Here is a 23,570-nt window from a genome sequence, read left to right as displayed (position 1 = left end):
CTTAGCTTTCTTCTGAGGGGCTTAAATGGCTCTTGCAGCTCTGGTGATTGAGATCTGTGACATCCATTGAGGTTGGAGTGTAGTAGTTGTATAGAAAATGTGAAATATTTGCTTTCCTACATGCATGCTCCTGCCTGGAGGACACTATGTCTGGACTGGCCACGCTTACAGGATTCTGCAAACCCCTTCTTGTTCCTCTTACGTCTCCCTGGGGTATTTTGGAGCAGGTTGCAAGTGCAGTGGGAGCTTCCTGACCCACGGTGACCGGCACATGCCACACGCCCGTACCCCAGGAGTGGCTGCTCACAGCCTGCGCTGTGGCAGCCCACGGCTTTCAAGTGACATCGGGGCAGCCCCTGGCTCGAAGACGGCACCCTGCCGAGCAGGACATCCCCCGTGCCACCCTGTCCCTCCCAGACCCCACGAGGTTGCTGTGGGGCTGGTGGTCTGCACTGAGTGAGGGAGATCAGGCTGCTGTGAGACCCTGCCTGCGGTAGGTGAGAGGTGATTCTCTGGCCGCACGGTTTGACTGGGATTTTCCTGCAAGGGAGGGAGAAGACGGCTTTTTTGTGTGCTGCGAGTGCGTAGCTTAGATTAAAACCATCCGGCTTCAAGGCTGAGGGGGCAGTGTGCTTCCAGCCGTGAGTCTCACCAGGCTCTCCGGCAACGGGCAGTTTTGGCTCAAGAGGGGAAGCTGAGGCACAGAGAGGGGGACGTGCCTGTGAGTCAGCAGTGAGACAGGGCAGGACGGTGCCCTCCCGACTTCCCTGCGGCTGCTCTTCTGGGAGACAGTGACCTGCAAGTCACAGCCCCGAGAGCCACGTGGAGTGGATGACCAGGCTGCAAGGGCACAGGCTGGTGGTTAAAGAGTGATAGCAGAGACCTCTCACTTTTGCAGTGCGGGGATTGCGCGGCTCAGTGAACTGTCCTCGGCAGAGGAAGACCTCGGGCAAATGGAGACGGGCTTTTCTTAACTGCCGGCACGCTGTCCTGGGAGCCAGCCTGGGAGTATTTAAGCATCTTCCTGCAGGAAAGCTAAGAGGAGTGTCACAGTCAAGTCATACCTCTTTTCTTCTTTGCATTCACTTTTCAGGAGCAAAGCTTTCATTACAGGGGCGTTGGGGTGTCACTGGGAGGTTTTAAGTAGGAGGGAGGAGATGGTCCGCCTCAAAGGCATTCCTGCACACGGAGCCATTGTGAGGGGCTTGGATGCCTCGCTAGGCTGCTGGGACCACCAGTTGGTGGTGTTGCGGTTATTTTTGCAGTGGCGTGCGTTCCAGGCATGGCCTGCTGTCAAGTGAAAGCCAGGATTTGGGCCCAGTAAAGTGGCACTCTCGTGTTGCAGCAGCACGTGGGGCTGTGGTGGGGGGTCTCCAGGCCAGCCCAGCGCGGCTCTCCCCATTGCCTGACGGCCGTAGTGTCTGCTGGGTACCACGCTCCCGGCTGTGTGACCTCCTTTTGCTCAGCCTCCTTCCCAACCGCGGGAACGAGACGGTTTCCCTCTGCAGGGATGGCTTCCAACAAAAAGGGGCTGGCTCCGCTCAGGGCTGCGCTCAGGCTGCCGGGGATCGGGGCGGCGGGAGGCTCGGGAGGGCGTCCCTGGCAGGGAGCTGGCCCTGGCACACTCCTGGCACCCCCGGGGTCCCAGCGGTGTGGTGCAGCAGGGCCCCATGGCTGGGTCCTGCTGGCAGGCGCGGCCGTCCCGCTGCCCACCCCTGCGAATGCTTGCGGCAGCTAGAAAGCTTCGGATAAGGGTGCGTAAGGGAAGGATGCCTGTGGACATGGTGCCGTGAGGGGTCTCTCCCCGTCCTGCTCTGCTCCTGTCCTGCTCTTTGCAGCACGTGCTCCATCCCTGGGCTGGCCAGCAGCGCTCTGCCCTGCTGGGAGCCTTCTGCTGGCTCAGCTCTGCCGGCTGGTCCTGTCTGGCATGGAGGTGATGGGTCTGGGCGTTTAGTGACCGTCATTATCTGAGCTCTTCTGTCGCCATGCTCTGGGCAGACACATCTGTTGTGCTGCCATGGCTGGGCCTGGGAGGTTGGTAGAAGCTCTCGTACTGTTGTTTCTTACCCACACATCATCTGCAATGAGCAGTAATGTATTTAGTGTATTTGCTGCTGTGAGTTGAAAGAGAGCTGGGCTGACTTTGCATTTGCTGCAGGAATAGCTCTTTGCTGAGGTCTTGAGCTGTTTGCTCCTGCTCCTTCTCATCTGGAAGGTTTGTGAGTCACGTTCTGACCCATAAGGTTCCATTTTTGCATTTGGATCTAGCGTGATCCAAAATAAAAGTATGTTTCAATGTCTGTGAGTTGCTTAGTTTATTTTAAACAAGAGAGAAGATTCCAACCTTCAGGAAAACTGGGCGTCATAAAAAGAACTACCGCTAGTCATGCTGTCTAATCATGTGTAAATAAATCACTCCACAGAGTTTAAATCCTGCTCATTGTGTTTATTTACAGTCAGATGGCAAGCAGTAGCCCTTACAGCCCGGTGCAGGTTACAGCAGAAGGGGTGTTTATTTTACAGGCTCTTCAGCCTGTGCCCAGCAGTGCTTGGAGGTCCCAAGTGCAGGTGGCCCTGATCCTGGTGGGGCACGAGGCCTCCTGGAAGGGAAGGGCTATATATAGGTTGGTGTTGGAAAGAATGCAGAAATAGAGGAAGGTTCTCCGCTGAGCTGTCCATTCTTGGTGGTTTTGTTCCTCGTGGTGGTCATGAGGTAGCAGTGATAGTCTCAGCACATAAGCAAGCCAGGATTTTGGAAGTGACAGTGGTACCGTTTGATCTGAGGAATACTGTGTATACCTGGAAGCTTGTCTAATTTTTCTATTTGCCAACTGGTATGTGAAAAAGTGTTACCAGTGGCATGCAAACCTGGTCTAGCATATGTTTCATTTCAGTATTTTAAATCCAAATTTTAAATTTTAAGTTTAAAGCTGGTTGAACAGACCCTGCCTGCGAAAGCTTTGGGCTGATTCAGTGTGGACCTGTGTTTCTGCACCTCAGAGAATTTGGAGTGTGGGAGTTTGGCCCCATCGCCCCCCTTGCCTGCGTGCCATCCCTTGCAGGGCACATACACCTCCTGTGATGAGACATGTGAAACCTGTCGGAAGAAAACATTTACTGCGTGGTGGGAATCGGTGGTCTCGCAGGGAGCCAGTCCACAGACATGAATGTGGTCCAGGGCTGTATTCACACCCTTGCCCGCTCCGGAAGTATCCTACTGATAGGAAACTGCAGATCAGTGTTTTATTGCATTGTTAGAAGTTTTTGATTTGAACCCAACATGATCAGACTGAATTGACTTAATATCAAATAGCTCAATAAGTTTTTCATTTGAAAAGCTCTAGCAAAATTGATCTTTTTCTCTGGAAGTTTTCATCTACAGAGAGTGGAGTTTCTCTTGGGAAACTGCTGCAGCAGAAAATCTTTCCGGTAGCAACTTCTTGGCTTACTGCGATGAGCACCCTTACAGACCTGAGCAAATTTATGCTGCGGGTCCATGCTTGGTCTTGTTTTGCCTTGGAGTTGCGCATCCTAACTCTACGCGGGAGATGCTCTAGAGCAGTGTCAGAGAAATGACTCTGTCCCCCTTGTCCCCCCACCCCGTGCCCTGGCTCTATGTCAACACGTCCCTGCACCCATAGGGTCCCTGTGGGCACCGTTCCTGTTTGCATCCTTGAGCTGTGTCCCGGCTGCTGGCAAGGGTACGCTTTGAACAAATGCTCTTTAAACTGGAGCCCAGCTGTAGAGAGGGGCAATACTGTAGCTTATATAAATGTGCTTAACTCCATAGTCTTCACTGGAGATGTCCTAGCTTGGTCCATAGGAAAATTCATTTCCCAAAGCGTTCTTTGTTACCGCCAGGACGGAGCATGATTAATTTAATGCCCTTAGGAATGTGCCATTGCCCATTTCTGTCCTGCAGGGAAAGAGCAAGGAGAACCGAGGTTCCCATCTCCATACAGGGAATCTGAATGCTGGAGAAGCAGTTTACTGATGGTACAGAGGACTTTAAGGCTCAGGGACAGGCTGTGACATGGCAGGTATTATACAGCTGGGTAATTTTGAAGTCAGCTGTTCTGGACGTGTCATCAGGAGAGGTCGCAAGGAACTTTTCTGGGCACTGTCTGGGCAGATCTAGAGGACACTTAGGCAGATGGTTTTGTGATAGGGAAAAGGGCAAAAGGGCTGGCCAGGGGGTTACATCAAACCTACGCAACCAAGTGGACAGCTAATGTGAATTTGTTTAGTAAAGGACTTAAAAAGTAATTATTAATGAGAGAGAGATAAAGAGTAGAGATGGAGCACAACTAGAGCAGGTGTCCTCACAGGCACTTGGCTTGATATGACACACCACTTGGCCTGAAAACCTAGAGCGACCAGAAATTGCTGTGGTGCTTAATAAATAGTTAAAAACTCTGGTCTGAAACCTCAACATCATCATCTGTGAGCATTGCTCTGCCAGGGAGGGCTTGGGAAGCCTGGCTCTTGCTTAATTGCAAACAATCATCATTGACATGGTAGAAATCGTGCCTGGCAAAGTGTGCGTATGACTCGAAATTTGGGGAAGTAGGAAATAAGGAGGATAGTTCAGTGATGGAGCAGTGGGGGTTAGTTGTTAAGGTGGGTGAAAGCTGATTATGTGTTTTCATGGGATCATGGGGAAAAGAGAACTGTACACACAGGTCTGTGAGGGTCAGAAGGGGCAGATGAAAGCTTGTTGGGGGAAGGATGATCAGCAGCCATGAGCTCCTGCAGCAGAAAGATGACATCAGTAATGATAAAAGTTTGGGATTCAGTGAACTTTCCCATTCTTTTGTTCTCTGACCCCAAAGTGACAGCCAGAAGATTTGCATTTTGGGTTGAATTTGCTTCCAACCGAAGTGGGATGGTTTTGGCAGGGCACCAAAGCGAGGGAAGTTGTTTTCCTTTTTCCCAGCATTAAGGAGGATCTGGTGCTCTGGGTTGGGCTCTGCTGTTGTGGTTTTCCCCCCCATCCCAGTTACTCTGTTCCTGTGGTCGGGCCTCAGCAGCCTGCAAGACATCTGATCCCTCCTTTTCAAATGCTCCATCTGTACTTTTGGTTCTTAAGTACAAGAAAATACCCGCAAAATGCAATGACGAAAAGGCCAGTTTAGAGAGATGAGCTCAGAAAACCTCAAGGCTGCGAATGAGACACGGAGCCGAGAGCTGTGCCCAGCTCTGACCCCAAAGCAGTGCTGGCCCCAGGGCACAGTCTGCAAGCCCCCGACACAACTCGCTGCAGGAGAGGATTAACCACAAAAAAGAGCAGTGATTTAGGAGTCCCTCAGCCTCGCCGAACACAAAATCCTGAATTATTGCTATGACGGTCACCCTGCAGATGCCAGAGCACCGTAGGGTGGAAGTATACTGGGTTTTAAATTCCTGGAAAGGGAACGTTAAGTGTCAGCTGGCATCGGGTGCTGTGTGCAGGGCGGGAGAAGGTAGAAGAGATGAGCATTCGTCTGTGAAGTGGACTGTGTGCTCTGTTGAAATTGGATCTCAATTTCCTCTCACTGGTAATAGGAAAAGAGATGATGTTTGTTAGATTTGTGGTCTGTTATTTGTCAGATGGGCTTGTACTGCAGTAAGGAGAAAGATCCTCTGGGCTGTGGTGGAGTGGGCACTGCAGGCAAGGTTAGGAGTGTTGGGATCGGTCGTACGTAGAGAAAATCTAGACGCCCTCCTTGCTGCCTGCTCTCCCCAATTTTATTACATGACTTTGAAGCACACTGAGAGACCATGAAGTGTATTCATCTGCCTTCTTCCTCCTGCTCCCAGTCCATTTCAGCTTTCAGGGGGGATTCCCTCTCTTCCAGCTGCTCTACTGGTGGTGATCAGGAGATGTTTCCAAAGGAAAAATCCTTTCTTGCTCTCTGATATTTCCTTTGCTTCCCGTGTGTCTTGCAAGCCGTGGCTCATTGCTGTGATGCCACAGAGGTTCACCAAGCGGGGCTGTGTCCTGCGCTGCAGCGCATCGGCATGCATCGCCTTGGGTCACCCAGCTCATGTAAAAGCTGGATGTTCAATCTGCACACACTGAATCCGTCTGCCATGTGACAGCTACACAACAGCTTAACTCTTTCCAGAATAGAGGTTTCCATTTTCCTCCACCCCAAGGACGGCAGGTCCCAGCCACTGGATTTCTCTGCGTGTGATGCAGAGAAGACCGAGCTGCAGCCTGAACCGTAGGTGCCGCGAGGTAACGTCAGGCCAAGGCTGCCGGCGTTTGGAAAGTGCTTCTGAAGGATGTTGTGACATGAACCCCAGCACAGATTACCCCAAATGCTGAGGCATTTCTGAAATGCAGCCCTACCCAGCACCCCCATGACATGCCCCAAATTTCAACTGCAACTGAAATGTCCATCTGGTTCAAGCCAGTGCCCTCCAGGCACTTACCTGGAGCCAGAGCATGCAAAGCGATGGCTGTGGAGTTGGTGGCCAGGCTGCTCCTCTCTGCAGACAGGTCCCTGGGCTCTGTCTCCTCTGCCAGTGCCCATTTACCCAGGTTAGATGATGTGGAGTGACACCAGTAGCAGAGGTCCTGGGCTGGCGTAACCCACGGCCTGGGGTGTACCCCAGGGCAGCTCCTGGGCAGTGGCAGCTCCGTCCTGGTCTCTTTGGGCAGAGCAGGGAGTGCTTGTGTCCCAGACAGAGAAACAGATAAACGGGGGCACTCTGCTTCCCTGGCTTTGAGAATCTTTACACAGTTCAGCCTGAATCTGAGTTTTGAGGTGACCACAAAACGTGCTTTTTGGAGAAGAAGTGCTTATTTTTTTTCCCCAGCTTTAATTCTGTGGTCACATTTCCCAGATGTTGGCAAAAAGAAGAGCTGATATGATGCAGTTACAGTACTGGAGAGATTTCAAAAAGGCCCAGACACCAGTGGATAGTTTTGGAGGAGAAGTGCTGCTCCTTGGGGCTGGCTGCACAGGCTGGAGTTTCTGTCTTTGGGGCTGTTCTGGGGGAGGAGGGACGGATAGTCTGGGGTCGTGTTCACAGTAGGTCGGTGAGCTCTGTGTTGCTGTTGCTGGGGCTACCTGGCTCTGAGCCCTCTTGCCTGAGAGGAAGGGGTGTTTGCAGAATGAGAAGGCGGTGGACCTGCTCTCTGGTTGCCAGAGTGGTGTTTGTGTGGGGAGCTCCACGCCTGGCCAGTCTCAGGGCTAGGGATTCCTGTGAAGGCTGTTATCTCACGAGCCACTTAAGGACAACTTGTTGGCCTGCGAAAACAGACCGAGCCCCGTGTCCTTGTTGGCTGCTCCGAAGTGGGTGGAAAAGGTTCTTCAGGATGGCTTTTCCTCCTGGAGGTTTAGCATCCTCCAGGCCGTGCCATGACGCAGCGCGCCCATGGCATCCCTCCTCCATCTTGTCCCTCCTTAGGAGCAGCATCTAAGTGCAAAAGCATCTGACCGGCCTGAGGTGAGCTGGAGCTGCTGGTGGCTCTGCACCATGAAGTAGCAGGTCCACTTCACTGCCTTGGTGCCCCTTCTGATCCATTGGTGTACGTAGGACAATGAAAACCCATTTCCTAACAGCCAGCCCTTGGTGTCACAAGGAAGGATGGGAATATCTCTCCTTCACCTTCATCTGTGAGCCTCCTTGGCCTGAAAACAAACCGCACAGCAAAGAGCAACACTTCTCTGCAGAGATTGCTGTGCCCCACAAACGGCAGCTCCGTGCACATCATCTGCTCAAGCACCCGTGAGATCCCGTCATCTTTTGATCATCCCAGCTTTCAATAGGGCCCCTGCTGTACTGCCAGTGTTTGTTTTTTGGGCACCACCAGTGTGCCCAGCAGTCCAAAAACCACAGGAAGAGACGTGGTCCCCCACGGCCCCCCCAGCACAGCTTAGCACGGGAGCAAACTGAACTTTCTCATCAGACCTAGCTCCGTGGGTCATGAAGTAACCAGCCAGCAGCTGCCCGTGTTTTGTGCACAGGATATTCCCAGGGCATGCTGTTTCGCCGGTGGAAGGTTTGCTCTGCGATTTAAAAGCTATTGTAGTCTGGAGCCCATTTCCGAGGTACTTCCCCTCTGGGATCTCTGCTGGGTTTGGCTACGGACCAGCGCTCTGAGCGTTTGAGGCCAGGGGCCGGGCAGAGCCGAGCGGGGCTGCGAGCCTTGTCCCCGAACCACTTTGCCATAAACCCTGCAGAGGAGAGGAGCCTGGGGAAAGGAGCAGAAGTGCATCCCCCCGATCTGCGGGGGGAACATCCACCCAAGGACCTGACCATCCCCTGGGAGCATGTCCGCTAGCACGAGCTGGGGGAGGCAGCGGTGAGATGAGACCAACCCCGGGCCAGGCTGATGGCTGAGTTCAAGGCTTTGTCAGGCTGAGACTGGCTCGTTATTACTGTATCTTAGCTTTGCAGTGTCATGTAGAGCCACGCTTGCGTACCAGGTGCTTCTGCTGGGTCCTGCACACAGGGGCAATGTCTGCAGCGTGGGGGATTGTGTAGGGTGTGGGGTCCTTCCTGTGACGTGGTGCCATTTTCCGGGAAGTCCTCGGCTGATTGATGGGCTACGGAGCCAGCGGTCCCTCTTTGGTTGGTGTCTGCCGCGGTAACCAGGAGCTCTGCCTGGCCAGACCCCTTGGTTGTTGTCTCCCCATGCTCCTGGGTGCCGTGGGGCTGGGGCTCAGCCTGGGGGAGCGTCTGCAGGGGTGAGCTTTTCCCATGGAGCAAAAGGGACCTTTTCCTGCTGTAACAGGGCCCGTCTGGGGCTTGCGTTGCCTACTCTGGGTCCTCCCCTGCAATACATGACCTGCGTTTCCTCTTGCTCTCCCACGGACAGCACTGGCGCGGGGTCCGGTGCTGGCACGGGGTCCAGCGCTGCGCTGGGGCTGCGGGCTCGCCGGAGGCTCCCGCACCAGCCGGCGTGCAACACCTGCAATAACATGTTTTTCGAAATGCAGCGGTGAAGGCAGTCAGAAAGCGACCGGCAGCCACTTCACTCGCTCGCTTTATCTGGTCGCAAACACCCCCTTCACGCCATCTGCATCCTCCTTTCCCAGCACTGTGAGATTAAACCCTGTTTTCTCTTTGTAAATATTGGCAGGGAAAGCGGCAGCCTCCCTGAATGAAAACAATAGCAGGGAGGCCGGTTCCCAGCGCGAGCCCTGAGCGAGGCGGCGGGCGCAGGGCACGGCGCAGCGCCCGTGTTCGCCGACCTCCCTGCCCCAGCCTCCCCGGTGCACGGGAGTGCTGAGCCGGGCCGCTCGGTCCCCTCCAGGGGCTAGGCTCCAGGGACACGTGCCGCTGGTAAAGCTTTGTCCCACCTAACAGCCAGTCCTTCACGTCTGCCCTCCGCCTGGCTGGATCCCAAAGGACTTCGCAAGCAGGATCCTGTGCTTTAGAGGCAGCCGGGGGTGCTCAGCCCCGGGGGGCTGGGCTGGCTCTTTCCCTAACACAGTACGCTATTTGGGGGGAGCAAGTTGGTGGAGGAGGGGGAGACAGAGCTGTTCCCTTGGGAAATGCGTATTGGAGAGGTTAAATATCACTGTGAAGGAATAAAGTGTTGAGATCTCGCTGCTGTAGCAGAGAAACGATAGTAAAATATGTACAAATTGGATAAAGGCAATTTTGGCTGTTCATGTCCCCCCTCAGCCTTGCCCACAACACCCAGGGCACACATTGGGGCGGCTGATTTTCTTCTCTTGATTTTTGGACCAGAGGGCAATCTCCTCTCCGGGCTTTAATGTTCCCGGGCGGCTGGGGAGCCTCGCCGGCTCGCTGAGGCTGAGCGGGAGGGAGAGGGGCACTTTGCTCTCAACAGCCAGCGCGGGCTGAGCATCGCTTTGTGCTAGATTCAATCAAAGAGATGGGGACTGTAATTGAATCAGCAAGGGGCTGCAGAGCAGGGGTAAGCGAGCTGTGCATCCGTCACGAGCGAGGGGATATGAGATGCCCTTGGAATTGCTTTAAGCCTCGCTCCAGGGGCACTGCAGAAGCTCGGTGGGGATGGGGGTGTGCAGTAGTTACAGCATCGCCGTGGGCACCGGACTCCTTGCAGCTGCGCTGGTGTCTTTTAGGCTCTGCTGAGCCCTTACTGTCGTTCACTTCTGGCCCCGAGTGCGGGGCGGGGAAATGCCGGCCCGGACTTCCAGCCTGGCAGGTTGGTACCTGTCCTCCGCTCTGAAGCAGGAGCGATTCGGCACCTTCCTAGGGATGAGTGGGTATCACAGTGGTGCAGCCTGGTCATCCCCTGGCGTGGGACTGGGAGAGACTGAGATGTCTGGGGTGGGAAAGAGCGCTGTGCTGCTCCGGGGATGCTCAGAGCACCGCTGCAGCTCGGAGCAAGGAGGAGCCCCACCACCTCCTGTCCCCGAGTCACAAACCTCTATTCCATTTTAACAGTGTACAAGTAAGCCTGAGCATGCATTTTCAGTGTTCCAGCCTGTTTCTGGAATAGATGGTGATGTATAGACATCGGAAAGATCAAATCTTCTCTTTCCTGGGAGTCTGCGTGGAGGGGCAAAAGGCTGAACTAGAGATCTCTTTTTCTAGAGGTGACATGGGAGTTTGCTTAATTTACTGCTTTAGTAGGGATTTTGGATTAAATGTGAATGAATTAGCATCCAATGCAAACAGTGTTTCAAATGGTGTGACTAAAAAGCATTTCCCCTTTTCGTTGTGTTGTGTCTCTAGAGTCACAAAGCTGCCAGTTCCTTAGTTCTCTCTGACCTTTCTGGGAAAAACAGGCTAGCGGAGACCTGCCCTTCTGGAAGGAAATCCTAGGGGATAATGAAAGGCCTTTTTCTTGCCCTTTAGTGGAAGATTCTTTTGTTCTTTCTTTGTTGTTCTGTCCTAAAGTTCTGTGGGTTTTATTTGTTTGGGTTTTTTGTTTGTTTGTTTGTTTGTTTGTTTTTGGTTTTGTTTTTGGTTTTTTTCATACCTGGTCACAGAAGGAGATGATCCAGCCATGGCCGTTTCTGGACCCTTTTTAAAGCAAGACCTGCAAAGTCCCAGCAGGCAGCAAATGCTTAATTTTTAGTACAAGAGATGAGTGGTTTAATGGCTGGGAGACATTTGCCAAGAGAACTTGGTCAGAAGGTTCCTTAAATGAGTGGGATTTGGCCCAAAGAAAATATGTCAAAGAGGAACAGGTCCATATCACAAAGGGTGTGTGCAGGGAAGGGGCTAGGGCACGAGGGGAGGTGGGCTCAGTTGGGATGAATTCCCATCGTTTCTCTCAATTCCTTCCTCCCTGCACGCTGCTCACAGACAATGGGTGACCGGGGCTGGAGCATCATCCTCAAAACAACCCCTGATGCGTGCTCTAAGGAAGGAGCAGAGCAGGCGAGGCTGGTCTGGAGCTTCTCCCGAGGTCTGCCTTCCTCCCAGCCCCACCCAGCCCAAACGTGCTGGTTTTCATCAGTTCACGCTATAGCACCTCATTAATGTTTGCATACAGCAAAGAGCAATTTCCACCCTCTGAATTAGCTTAATAGACACATTTCCACCGCGGTGGCACAGGGTGCGCGGTTGCTGGTGCTCTGCCCGTGCCTCGCCACGCTGCTCCCACTTACTAAAGCGAAAGTCTGCGGCTCTGCACCACGGCAGCCTTTCACCCTCTCTCTGGAGGAGATGCCGCTGTGAAGCTGATTTCCCGTCTGTGCTGCTTTCTCGTGCCCGGAGCGCAGGACACTGGTGCGAGCTCTCCTGTTCTATTCATCTGATACAGCGTGTTGGAAGCAAGTAGTTTGCAAACAAAGCCAGGGCCTGCGACACGCAGCTAATGACCTTCTCTCTGCCTGTGTTTCCTTTACGTCAGAAGTCGGAGTGCTTATTAAGTTTGGAGGCTTACTCCCAGGAGCAGAAGAAGAGGATCTGCTGGTGTCTGGCTGAGAACATCACCAAGCAGCAACATCCGGCATCAGCTCCTACAGAGAACAAGGTAAGCGACCCATGGGCGAGCTTGAAAACCCCGCTCGGAGCAGTCGGGGTGTCGCGGGGCTCTGCCTGCGGTCGGGGCTTTGCTCCAGCGACGCTCCTGCCAGGAGAGCTGCTCCGGAGGCTGTTTTTTTGCCAGGTGAGGAGTGAGTTTGTATTCAGGCACTGCTGCGTCTGCAGCTTCCTACCCTGCTCGGGGAAGCAGTTACTGCATTTGCATCCACTGACCCGGGTCGAGGCAGACTCCAGCAAGCAGGCTGCTTCGGGTGCCTCCCAGCATCTGTATTTGGACAGCTGAGGCCGTGCAACCTGGTGTACGGCCTTCCCCGAGAGCTTGGCTCTGGGGCAGGACTGAATGCTGAGGGAGAGGTTCAGGCCGTGATCTCTGGGTCCTGATTAAAAGGCTGAGGTCATGGGAGCAGTGGTGCGAAGATGTGCCCCTTCTGTGCGCTCAGACGGGCTCGAGCGTTTGATCTGGACCCCACAGATGGCCGCAAAGCACAGAAAGGTCATTTGGTGAGTGCTGTTTTTCATGCCTAGCAAGGCAGCACCAGCACTTTTCCCACACTGAAGAGCTTCAGCCTGGCCCGAGAGCATTGTCTCAGCAGCACTGGCAAGAGAAACGCGTGCGTGGAGGTGGGTCTGAAGCACTGGTGGGCCTGTCTGCCCTGTGTGGATGTGGTAACACCTCCTGTCTGCCTGGCTTCGGGGCTGGGGCTGCTGCCGCAGAGTGGTTTGGGACAGTGGAAATCGGTGCTGGAGTCATCTTGTCCCCCAGGTTGGGTTTGGACCATTGGTGGGTGACCCACTGCTCTGGGAGGAGAGAAGCACACTGTGCTGAGTGCGTAAAGGGCTTTCGGTGAGGCAGACGGGGATCTTGGGGGCAAAAACACCCGGGTGCGTCCTGTTGGCCGGTGTCTGGTCTGGCCTGGCTCAAAGGCAGGCAACTCGCCCTGGTGGGCAAAAGCAGGAGCCGACGGCCGTGCTGCCGCCCGGATCCGGAGGCAGAGCAACATGGCTTTCGCTCTGCTGCATCCCAAACTGGGTCAGCGCAAACATCTCCGCGGGAGACAGAGCCTCCGGATTCCTTTTCCTGCACGTTTCAAATGTACTAAAATAGCAACAACATACAAAGCCTGAGAACCTAGTTACCATCCAAACCTCCAGAAATGCAAATAGCCCAGGGCAGCTAATTCAGTGAGGTGACAAGACTCTGCCCTGTCTCTTGTTTTCCTGCGATGCATCTTGCTGGCACAACACGGTGCCCGGGCAGGGGGTCCCAGGCGGCTCGGCATGGGGGGATGCATGTGACGGGACTGCTGCCGGGGGCTTGACATGGCTCTGCTCTCGGCTGGGTGCGATGCAGCCACGGGCTGGGGCATCCTCTGGGGCGAAGCTGTGCAGGGATGTGTTCAAGTCTGAGCATCTGGAATAGATCCTACAAAGGGGGATCTTGGAGGCTCTCAATCACGTGTGCTCTGGGACCGTTTGGGTTTTTGGGTGATATTGCTGTTTGCCCTCTCCAGCCCAGACTCTGTGTTTGCGGCAGGGTGCGGCATTTGCTCTCTCTGCTTGTCTTATAAGCCTCGTGGCTCAGAGCAAAGTCCTGGAGAGTGTCCGTTCCCCATGTTGTGGAAGGAGCCTGGCTACTGAACAGGTGAAAAAATACTCTTCAAGACAATACAAACCTTTCTAAGGCTTTTCTGTGCCTCAGTAGCCAAGAGAGTGCTCCTTGGCTGCAGTGGGGAGCCAGCGTGGGCCCTCCAAGATTGTGACAAGGGGGTTTTGTTTTGGCTTGCCAAAGCTGATGGAAATCCCACTTGTGGGGTACGGGGCTGGGAGGGAGAAAAGAAGCATGACAGCAACCACCAGGCACTTCACGAAGTTCATAGCACCATTTCTCATCTCAGCAAGGTATAAACTGCCTCGGCTGCAACTTTAAAGTGAACCTGATCCTGAAGTGCAAGAAGGAAGAGCGTGGGGAAGGGGGAGCAGCCCTGCGTCAGGCTGCAGCTCCCGAGCGGGCAGGCGAGGATCTTGGTGGGCGTGCAGGCTCGGAGCAGGGTGGGCGGCTGCATGCCGTGACGGGTGCGGGCAGAAGCCCGACACGGGCCAGCTGCAGTTGGGGCTGTTGTGACCAGTCTGTGCCGCAGCTGGTATGTTGGGCAGACGTCCCTGGGGATGCCGGTGCAGTGGGAGGCAGCAGCTGGGAAAATCAGTTGCTTTTTGCAAGGGAGAAGCGATCCATTAGCTTTGTTTGTTGCTTACAAGTCATTTGATACTAGGGCTATTTAAGGAAACAGAACAGTGTCTGTGCTCCATGAACAGACAAATTAAGCTGGAAATACCAGCCTCTGCATGGCTGATCTCTGTTCCAAACAGGAATCTGATTTGCACAGCCTTCAAAACTGCTCCAGCTTGGCAAGAGGCAGCTCATCTCACTGCGGCCAGACCCGGCCCAGGGTATGTGGGCTTTGCTGTGCGACGGGAACGGAGGGCTGGCGCAGCCTCGGTGGCAGGCAGAGATGTGCCATGTGCCGGCTGCGCGCTGGAGCCGGAGAAAGGGACACTGAGCAGAGAGCAGCTCCTGAGCAGCCTCTGCGGCTGCTGCACCAGCGAGCGAGCTGGGAACGGCTCTCCCTTCCACACGTTAATGCTGCTGTTCATACTGTCCCTGAGTCCTTCCCAGAACAGATGGCTCGCGACGGGACAGAGGATCCCCAGCGCGACGGTCACATCTGGAAAGGAGGGGCTGGACTGGGCAAACTGGTGGAGCAAAGTTGCGTGCTGCCAACTTCTTGGAGCTGTGGGAAAACAGACCAATTCTGGGCTTTGGGATGGCACCTCCTGTTTCTCAAGGCCCCCTGAGCCATGCGCAGGTGGGGCAGCACTAAGTGCAGGAAGGTCCTTCTGGCTCAGGGACGTGGCTCTGCAGAGCTGCCACCACCTCCGGAACGTCTCCTGGGAGGACAGTGTCCAGCCTGGAGGATGCACCCTGTATGGGGTCTGCGTTGGAACGGCGGCTACTTCTCAGAGCAGCTGATTTTAGAGCAAAGCTGCTAGTTTCTGGGAGACACAAGCATACGGTGCCTGTAGCATCCACTTCTGGAGATGTAGGGAGAGAAAGCCATGAGGGATACAGCTGTGATGGTCCAGCCGTGCTCCCAATGGGCTTTTCCTGCCAGAGTCACTGCAGGAGGGGCTCTGACTGCCGGTGTGGTCCAGCTCTCAGCCCTGGTGTCCAGGAGACATGGTGGAAGTGGGGCTCTGGTGGCTTCTCTGCTGTCACTATAAGACTTGGCTGAACTCCACTGAGTGATGAACCCGTTCTGCCGGCTGCAGCTGGTCACAGCAGTTGTTCTGTGGATATTTGGATATTTTCTCTGCCTGCAAAACTTACCCTGCGCTCGTCCTTGTGTCTGGGTCTACCCTGGGAGGCTGGTCTCGGCCGTGCTGAGCGAGGATCTGTAAAACACATCACCAGGGTGACCCAGCTTGGTGACAAACGTCCCCAAACAGGGAGGCGTGGAGCCTGGAGGTGGGCTGGGGCTGGTGAGGAACCGCAGCAGCAGCAATGTGATGACAGCAAGAGCAGCTTTATGAATTAATCGAGTTGGCGAGGCCGCTCCTTGGGCCGAATAGTGACCATCTAGGTAGAGCACGGTGCCTTTTTTAACCTTGCATTGCTGCACTGGTCCTGTTTCCAGCCTGGCCTGGTGACGAATGGCATTAGCACAACTGAGGAGATGGCAAACTGCAGAGCAGGGGCAAGGACGAGGTGCCAGGGGCTGGAGCTGCTCCAGCTGCCAGGGAAAAGGTTAGTGGCACAGCACCTTGCTTATAACCAACCTGCTACCACTACCCGATTCTCACTGCTTGTTTCTTTGTGTCTTCCACACTCAGAACGGCTGATTACTCTTCCTTCTGACTCCGTGACCTGAGATTACCTCGGAGATGATGGCTGGCTGTGTCTGAAAGATGTAGATTATCCTTAAGCTAAATAATTATGGACTCTTGGTGGTGTGGACTTTGGGCCGTGAGAGTCCAGGACGGGCGCTCCCCTTGTCTCCCAAGGGAGGTGGTGGATCCTCAGCGCTTTTCAAAGCCCGGCTGCTGGTCTCTCTCCTGTGGCTGCTGACGGTGTGAGCAGGCGTGGACCGATCCTGCGCCCCGGCCCTTCCTGGCAGCGCTGGCTCTGGTGCTGGGAATGAGCCGCCGGCGGGTGCATGGCGGGGAGGGACCGGCCGGCCCCTTCCTCGCGGTTCCTCTGGCCAGGAAGGGCAGGGCTGTTTCTCTCACTATTTACAGCGTGCTTGACAAGTGCAAGTAAATGTGCTGTCAACAAAAGCAAACGGCGTGTAATTGAGGGATGATTGAAACCAGGGCCGGCGCGGTGGTGCGGGGAGGGCTCTGCGGAGGGCGGCCACGCTCCCCCGAGCGCTGGCCCTGGTGCCTGCAGTGTGGGGAGGGGTGAGCCTGGGTGACGCCTCTCCTGTCCCATGCCCTGCCTCCTCTTCCTCGCCCTGGGCACCCTGGTGTGCCCCAGGCACCCACCCTGCTGTGCACCCACATCCCTCTGCAAGCCTTGTTCCCCAACACTTCGCTGCCTTCAGCAGCACCCGTTCTCCTTGCACCGGGTCATTTCCCATTTGGATGGTGCCCGTGTATGCCCTTGGGCTGGCACAGCCAAGGCGACAGGGGCATTGGGGAGCCCTTGACAAGCACTTGGGTTGGGGACAAGTGGGGTGAGCCTTTCTCTCTCGGATCCAGCGTTCACGGGTGCTTTGCTCAGCAGGAGTGTAGTCAGAGTGCGATGGGCTGTTTGATGGGGAAGGAGGGGAGGAATTTCTACTTTCTCGCTTTTAGCTGGAGCTTTTTAGCTCAGAGTCCTTCCATTTTGGGCTGGGAACCTGCTGCCCTGTCTGTGCCAGCTCTGCTCCAGGGGGTCCCGCTCACCTGCTGCATGGCCAAGGGTGCAGGAAACCTGGAGCTTCATCAGAGCCCGCTTTTCTTCCACACTGCCAACCTGAGAGGCTGGGCAAGGCTAAGCACATCACAACTGCACCTGGAGGGCCAGCCTGACCGTGGCTGCACACCCTCCCAGCGCCTCACTCGTCTGTCCGGGTGCTCAAACGGAGAAGAAAACCTTGAGGTTTATTCTGCCCCAATAAGGGTTAAAGCTTTGTGTGGCAGTACTTACCAGCCCGGTTACAACAATAAGCAAATAAGTGTGGTGTTCCACGCCAGTGAGCACAGCCTGGATCTTGCCCTGGGCCAGAAAAACTGGTTACTGAGGACGGCCAAAGGCTGCTTCAGGGGACGCCCTGAATTCAGGAGGCTGCGGAACCGGAGCCGCTGGCTCCCTGTGAGTCAGACTCCAGTTCAGCTCCATCCACTTAAGTATCTGGAGGAAACTGTCCCTGCCAGAGGTCCCTGTGCCATGAGAGTGAATGGGACCCTTGAATCCGTGCTGGCGACCTCGATGCATGGTGGCACGTGGACCTGGCCCTCGGCACCCAACAAGCCAAGAGGGGGACAATATGTTGACTTTAATTCAGCTGGGACAGGATTGAAGAGATAGCAGTAGGTGTCAAGCTGGCTGCAAACATAGGAGAAGTAGGTGCAGTTTGAGCTACCCCAGATAGATCCATCCTGAGCCATATTCTTGCTGGGTTTGTAGCCCCCTTTCATGGGAGCAAGCCCCAAATGCAACCAGGGCATTGAAGGCTGTGTGTGGGGATTTTACAGCTCCCTGTGAGCCCTCACAGCGTGTCTCTAATGTCCCTTTATGAATTTGAGGACCTTCTTTATGCAGTAGCCTGACTGTTAATTCCCTGTGGTGCAGGTGAGCCTGGATGAATGCTGAGGGGTCCCAGTGCTGATCCTTCACCTCGTCATTCCCTTCTTGCACATCAGTTGCCTTCCAGTCCTAAGCACAGGGCCGCAGTACAACCCCCGGGGCGGCTAGGACTCGCCTGGCCGTTTGCGTGGGCTGGATGGGATGCTGGGCTGGGGTACTGGGCTGGGGTACTGGGCTTTTTAGCATCTCCACTGGCACCGAGCCCTGCCTCCATCAGGCTCGGTTTCCAGCCCTGCCGGCTCTTGGTGCTGGCCTGGGTGGCATGGAGGTGCCTGGGGCTGCCAGCCCGGGACAGCCGCTCGCTCGGCCCCAGTGCCGCTGGCTCACGGGTTCCCAAGGCACGTGTGTGCCGGGAGCGAGCAGGGAGGGATGACCGAGCAGATGGGCCAACTGAGAGCTGCAGCTCCGGCTTTATTTGTTCATGTGCTTCACTGGACTCCGCAGCCATTAGGAAAGCAGACTCTCCCCTCCGGCAAACACCGGCTCCTGTTTCTCTGGCGCTGTGCAATGTTCTCCCAGCCACCTCCAGTGGCACCGATGATCCTTCCCGCACCCCCCCACCCAAGCAGGACACGGTGGTGTAGCAGAGGCACAAGCAGACCCTTTCCTCATGGCACTTTCCTCACGGCCAGAGGCCTTTTTAAACCCTTAAAGGTCTGGTGAATCCCCAGAAGGGCTGCTAAGAGCGAGTGTGCTGGCAGAAGTGGCGCCGGCAGCCCCGGGGGGTTGAGCGGTGTTGAGATCATTTGCACGGGGTGGTCAAAGGCACAGGCTAAGTGGTTTAAGCCAGTGCTGCTGTGATTTAATGAAGGGGCTTGGAAGTGAGTGCTTTGGTGCAGTGCTGCCCGCAACAGGGGGATGCTGCCTGTGCCAGGCAGGGCTGGCACCGTCCGCTCGGCCGGAGCACTCCTGCGCCCGAATGACTCCTCTTTCAGGTAGCTGCTGATGCGCGTCCCTTCTAGCGTGGTGGGGGGCTGTGAGCGTGTAGTTGGGCAGACTCTGCAGCCAAGTTCAAGTAACTCCTTGCACAAGTTACTCGAACCCTGAAATCTTTGCAAAACCAAAGGATGTGTTCAAAATGCCGGGGGTCTCTGGGTGGTGACGCCCAGAGCGATGTGGGAGTGGGAGGCATGGCTTCATCGTGCCCCCCGTGGGGTACCCTGTCCCTCCATGAGGCTTGGCATTCTGCCCTGTGACGAGCACCTTCCTGACGGACTGGCAGGGCAAGACTCGATGGCACGGTCGCAGGAGGGTTGTGTTTGGCTTTGGAGCCGCCCTTGTCTTTGGCACCGTTGGGATTCCTCGGCTCTGTGCATGGCTCTGGGCACGGCCCTGTTGGTGCCAGCTGCAGGCGGAACTGCTCTGCCAGGTCCTCTCCTCTGCACGGTCGTTTTCTTACCATGATCCGTGCCGGTGGCAGACCCCGTGGTCCTGTTGTGAGTGATGCTGGGACAAGTCACGATGGCTCTGCAGTGGCTGAATGCATCTGCTGAGGCTCCCGCTGTCACCTCCCTCACCCTGCACAGGGGACAATGCTCTGCCCCTGTGGGTAACGCTGCAGAGAGATTCCCGCGCCTGACCAGCACCGTGTCACCCCCCGGCTGGGAAAGGATGGGGGATTGTGGGCTGAGTGCCAATGATGGGATTCGCTCCTTCCCCCCCCTTTCCCACCCCACTGCTTTTTTACTGCCAGGGATATTTATGACCCCGATGTCATCTCGCTTGCCTCCAGCACCAGATCCCACCGCGCTCAGCCCGCAGAGCTGGGCTACCCAGGTTAAGGAGGCTGCAGGCAGTAGCTGGTGCCTGGCTTGGGCAAACTGGAGCTGCATCGCCAAAATGCTGGACACAGTGCAGGGGTGGTGTGCAGGTTTGGGTGGTGGCTGGGTTTGTTCCTGGCTGAGAGGGGCCAGGGACCCTGGGCTGGGGGTACTCTGAGCCCCGGGACAGCCGAGCACCCCCGGCGTGGTGACATCCCTGGGCTGTGTGCCCACAGCCCTGCAGCCAGCCGTGTGGCCCTGTGGAGAGACCGGGCACAAAACCCACTGGGCACAGCTTCCTTCGCCAGTGCAGGCAGCACAGCTGCTGGCCACGGCTGCCGGGGTGGCCGTGCCGTGTTGCTGCTGTCGCTGACGGCATCCTGTAGCTGAGCCCAGATCATGTGCAATGAGACCAGGTGAGGGAGCTTGTACGTTACCTGTACCCCTGCAAAGCTGTGGCTGCCTGCGAGGAAGAGGAGGCAGCATGTTTCCCCTGCTCCATCCCAGGAGCATCCACAAGCCTGCAGCTGGCTGGGAGCAGGGGGACACATGTGTGCCCAAAGTCCATGCTGGAGGAGAGCTGGGCACAGCTTGTGACCACGGCAGTGAGGACCCATCAGTGAAAGGTGGCCATGGTGTGGCTAACCACCGGCAAACAGCTGTGACAGCAGCTGTGCACAGACATGCTGCTGTGCTCTCTCGCCATAGCCATCAGGGCAACTTGCCTGTCTCGGTCAATCAAGCGTAATAGCAGGAGGAGAAACGTCCAGCCAAGGCAGTCGGGTCCCCAGCCTGGTGTGTATGGGGGTGTCATGGCACTGGGTCTTGCAGGAGAAGAGAAGGGGCAGATGGTCATGCATGGGCTGTACCCTGGATGGAGGCTGTACACCTCCCTGTCCCTGTCCATTCGGGTAGAGCTGCTCGTAGGTGATTGCAGTCCAGAGGGCAAAGCACCACGCTGTAGAGCATCTCTCACTTCAGAGCTGTCCCTTTTCCATAGAAAGCAGTTTGGGAAAAAACCCAACGGTGAACCTGCAGCAGAGGTTCATTTAGCAGGGAGCACCGGAATCGGTCTGTGGCTTGGTGTCGCTCAGGGCAGGATGGGGCAGGAGAAGGGGAGCTGCAAAAGTGAACGTGGCAGGTTTCAGGGTGATACATAGCTCTTCCTTAAGGCAGAGCGGTCATCTGCTTTTATCAGCAGGTAATGGTGCCTCCAGGGATTGCTGGCAGAGCCGTAAATAGCATGAGGGGCACAAGGGAGCGGTGTCTGGGAGAGGCTGGGGCGGCTTCAGCTGCCGCTTGACACGGACATTAATAACCGCAGAGGCAGAGCCGAGCGCTGCGCTAGCGTCTGCCGAGCCACGGCTGCGGGCACATGTCGGGGCCGGGGCCGCCGGAGGGAGATGCCGCTTGCTCGGCACCTGCAGCTGGGATGCGACTGAGAGCCCGGATTTGGTAGGTTTTGCTTTCCAAGTTTGCATCCCGGGGGCTGTACCCTTCGCTGGGCAGGATCTGGCTGCAGGGCGAGGAAGCAGCGCGGTGCCGTCGGGGAGCACTGGTGTCCTTTTAGATCAAAGGCATCTGCTCCGCTCACCGCGCCGGTCCCCTGCACCCATGCGCAACCTGTGGCTTCCTTCACTGCCGCGCTGCATTTGAGGGGTTGGTAAACGAGCAGCGTCGGGGGGAACAAAGCGGTGTTTGTAGCGATGGGGACTTTTTGAGGTTCTCTTGCAAATTTGGGCTTTATACGGCTGTGCCGTCAGCATCGGCTGGCGGTCGCTGCGGGAACGGCACTGCAGCGTGCCCACAACGTGGGCTTTCTGCTCCGGGGCTTTTACAGCCTTTTGGAAACCTTCTGCTTACTGGCACTGGGAACAAACCAGCAAATCCAGCCCTTGCGCTGACATCGGAGCTGCGTGTGTGCTTGTAGCCTCAGTGGGGATGGAGGGCACCGGGCAGGGGACAGGTTGGGGTCCAGAGCTGGGACTGCCAGGGCGGCTGCAGTTTGGGGCTGGCAGCTTGGTGCTGTGGTTAACAAGCAAGTCTGTGTTAACTCCAGCTGCTGGGCTGAAGTACGCGGCATGGGGAGGTTTCGTCTCCGGTTGTTTGCTGACACCTTCAGCAGCTGATCCCAAAACATGGGGTGCAAGCTACGGCTGCAGACAGGGCTCCCTCCTGCACGCCCTCTGCTACGGGTACGGCCATTGCCCTCAGTTAAGCATCGTCTCCCGTTTCCCGCTGGTTGCAGGGAGCGGAGCGGCTCTGGGGAGAGGTGCAGAGCGCGGCCGCGGCAGCGTCGGGGCTGGGCGATACCGCGGTCAGACCCGGTTTGCAGAGCGGCCAATGGGGGATGACAGTAATGGGGTAACGGGGTTAGCGCAGGCTGCTGACTTGGGGTCATTTCCTCCTGCAGAGGACTTCTCCTTCCAGGCTCCAAGACGTTCCAGGCCCAGGGATTTTGGGTGGTACAAACGCTCACATCCCCACAGGTATCTCACTGATGGCGTATATCCACCCTCGCCACCCTGCCCCCGTGCCCTGTTGGATCTTGCTGTTTGGGTTTATACCTCTGCGCTTGCTTTTGCGGGTGCTCTAATTGCTCTGTATCAATTATTCATCGATTCAGTAATGAAGCAGGGAACGAGTAAAACACCCTGCTGTGCAATGAGCCCTCGGCTCCGCCGACCCCGTAGAACCGCTGCGGCTCAAGGAGGGCAAGGAGCGGAGCTGCCCGGGGGATGCTCCGTGTGAGCACTTTCAAACTGACTCCCATGAAAATTTTCTCAAGTTTTGGTAGTTCTGCTTTGCGTTTCTGGCTTTGTTTTCTTCCTCTCAGCCCCATGCTGTGTATTGGGTGCTGCTTCCTGTAGCCGTGTGCTTACTTGGTTCTTAGTGGTCACTTTTTAAGTCTCGAGGTGCCCATCACCAATGGTTTTGGTAGCGTTTCGCAGGTCCAGTTAGAAGTATCCAATCTGATGGATCTGGGCAGAATTTGTCCCATGCTAAAAACCCTGAAATCGTAACTTTTTCTTCTTCTTTGAGAAGAACCTGCTTTGGAAATGTTGGTGTTTCCCCAGGTGATGTAGGTGCTGTTTTCCCTGTGTCCCATCTGCCTTGGGGAGGGATCACAGAATCACAGAATCTTTGGGTGGGAAGGGACCTTTCAAGGCTATCTAGTCCAACCCTCTGCAGTGAGCAGGGACATCTTCAACTAGACCAGGCTGCTCAGAGCCCCGTCGGGATGGTTCTGGGGTCAGGCAACGCAGTGCCAGCAGTGACACTGGCTGCGTCCTCCCCGAAATCCTCCTGGAGAGGGGGTCTGCCCATTCCCAGAGAGTTAAATGCTTTTGGGGACAGGTGAGGCACCTTTGAGCAAAGGCAGATTTAAGGGCAGCAGGAGCCAGCGAGGTTCCCCCATGGGACTCACGGAGGATGCGGCTGCTGTGGTCTGGGGACGGCCCGTGGGAGCGGCTCCTGGGCAGTATCTCGGGAGGTCCATTAACTCCTCCAGGGTGAGAGCGCAGTCGGAGCGGCGCGTCCTTCGCTCTCCCGCTCAGCTCCATGTCCAGCAGTTACCTGCAGGGACGTTCCTGCTTTTCCCAATCCCCGTTTTTGGCTGAGGAGCTGCCTGGGTGCAGGGCAGTGCGGTTCTCCCAGGTGTGTTCAGCACCTCCTCCCCAGTATTCCCACAAGAGGAAGACGTGCATTGCAAAACCTGAGCATCCCCGTCAGCAGCCAGGAAAGGCAGAATTCAGTTTTTTGTGTCCAGGCTGTACTTGAGCCACAGTGGCTCCATGACTGCGAAGAGCAGAGGTTTTGAAATAAGAAGCTGAGAGCCTGAAAAAAATCCCTGACCTTCCAGAGCTGGGGATTTAAGGGAAGGCTGTTATCACAGCACTTCTGGCAGCGTGAGAGCTGGCAGCACCGGGGGAAGGCCAGTGCAGGCTTCAGCTCACAGCTGTGCCGTCTCTGTGGCAGTGTTTTCCCAGCTGGAAGTCCCGGCCGTGGGCCACCAGAAAGGGCACAGTATTTAAAGAAAT

The 23,570-nt window shown here is 55.9% G+C and overlaps 1 protein-coding gene across 2 annotated transcripts in view; it reads left to right on the top strand.

Annotated features, from left to right (window-relative positions):
* Positions 1–23,570, top strand: part of RGS3 (regulator of G protein signaling 3) — a gene marked incomplete at its 5' end in the record, with an annotated part of 84,736 nt that overhangs the window by 47,676 nt on the left and 13,490 nt on the right. For both annotated transcript variants that reach the window (XM_082008895.1, XM_082008896.1), the window contains one exon: positions 11,792–11,914. In XM_082008895.1, coding sequence (XP_081865021.1) covers positions 11,792–11,914 — 123 coding nt within the window. The remainder of the gene's footprint in view (positions 1–11,791; positions 11,915–23,570) is intronic.

Source organism: Phaethon aethereus, assembly GCF_964289735.1.
Source record: "Phaethon aethereus genome assembly, chromosome: 20".
Taxonomy (NCBI): Eukaryota; Metazoa; Chordata; class Aves; order Phaethontiformes; family Phaethontidae; genus Phaethon; species Phaethon aethereus.
Note: the sequence above shows the minus strand (reverse complement) of the source record. Positions and strands in the feature narration are given on the sequence as shown.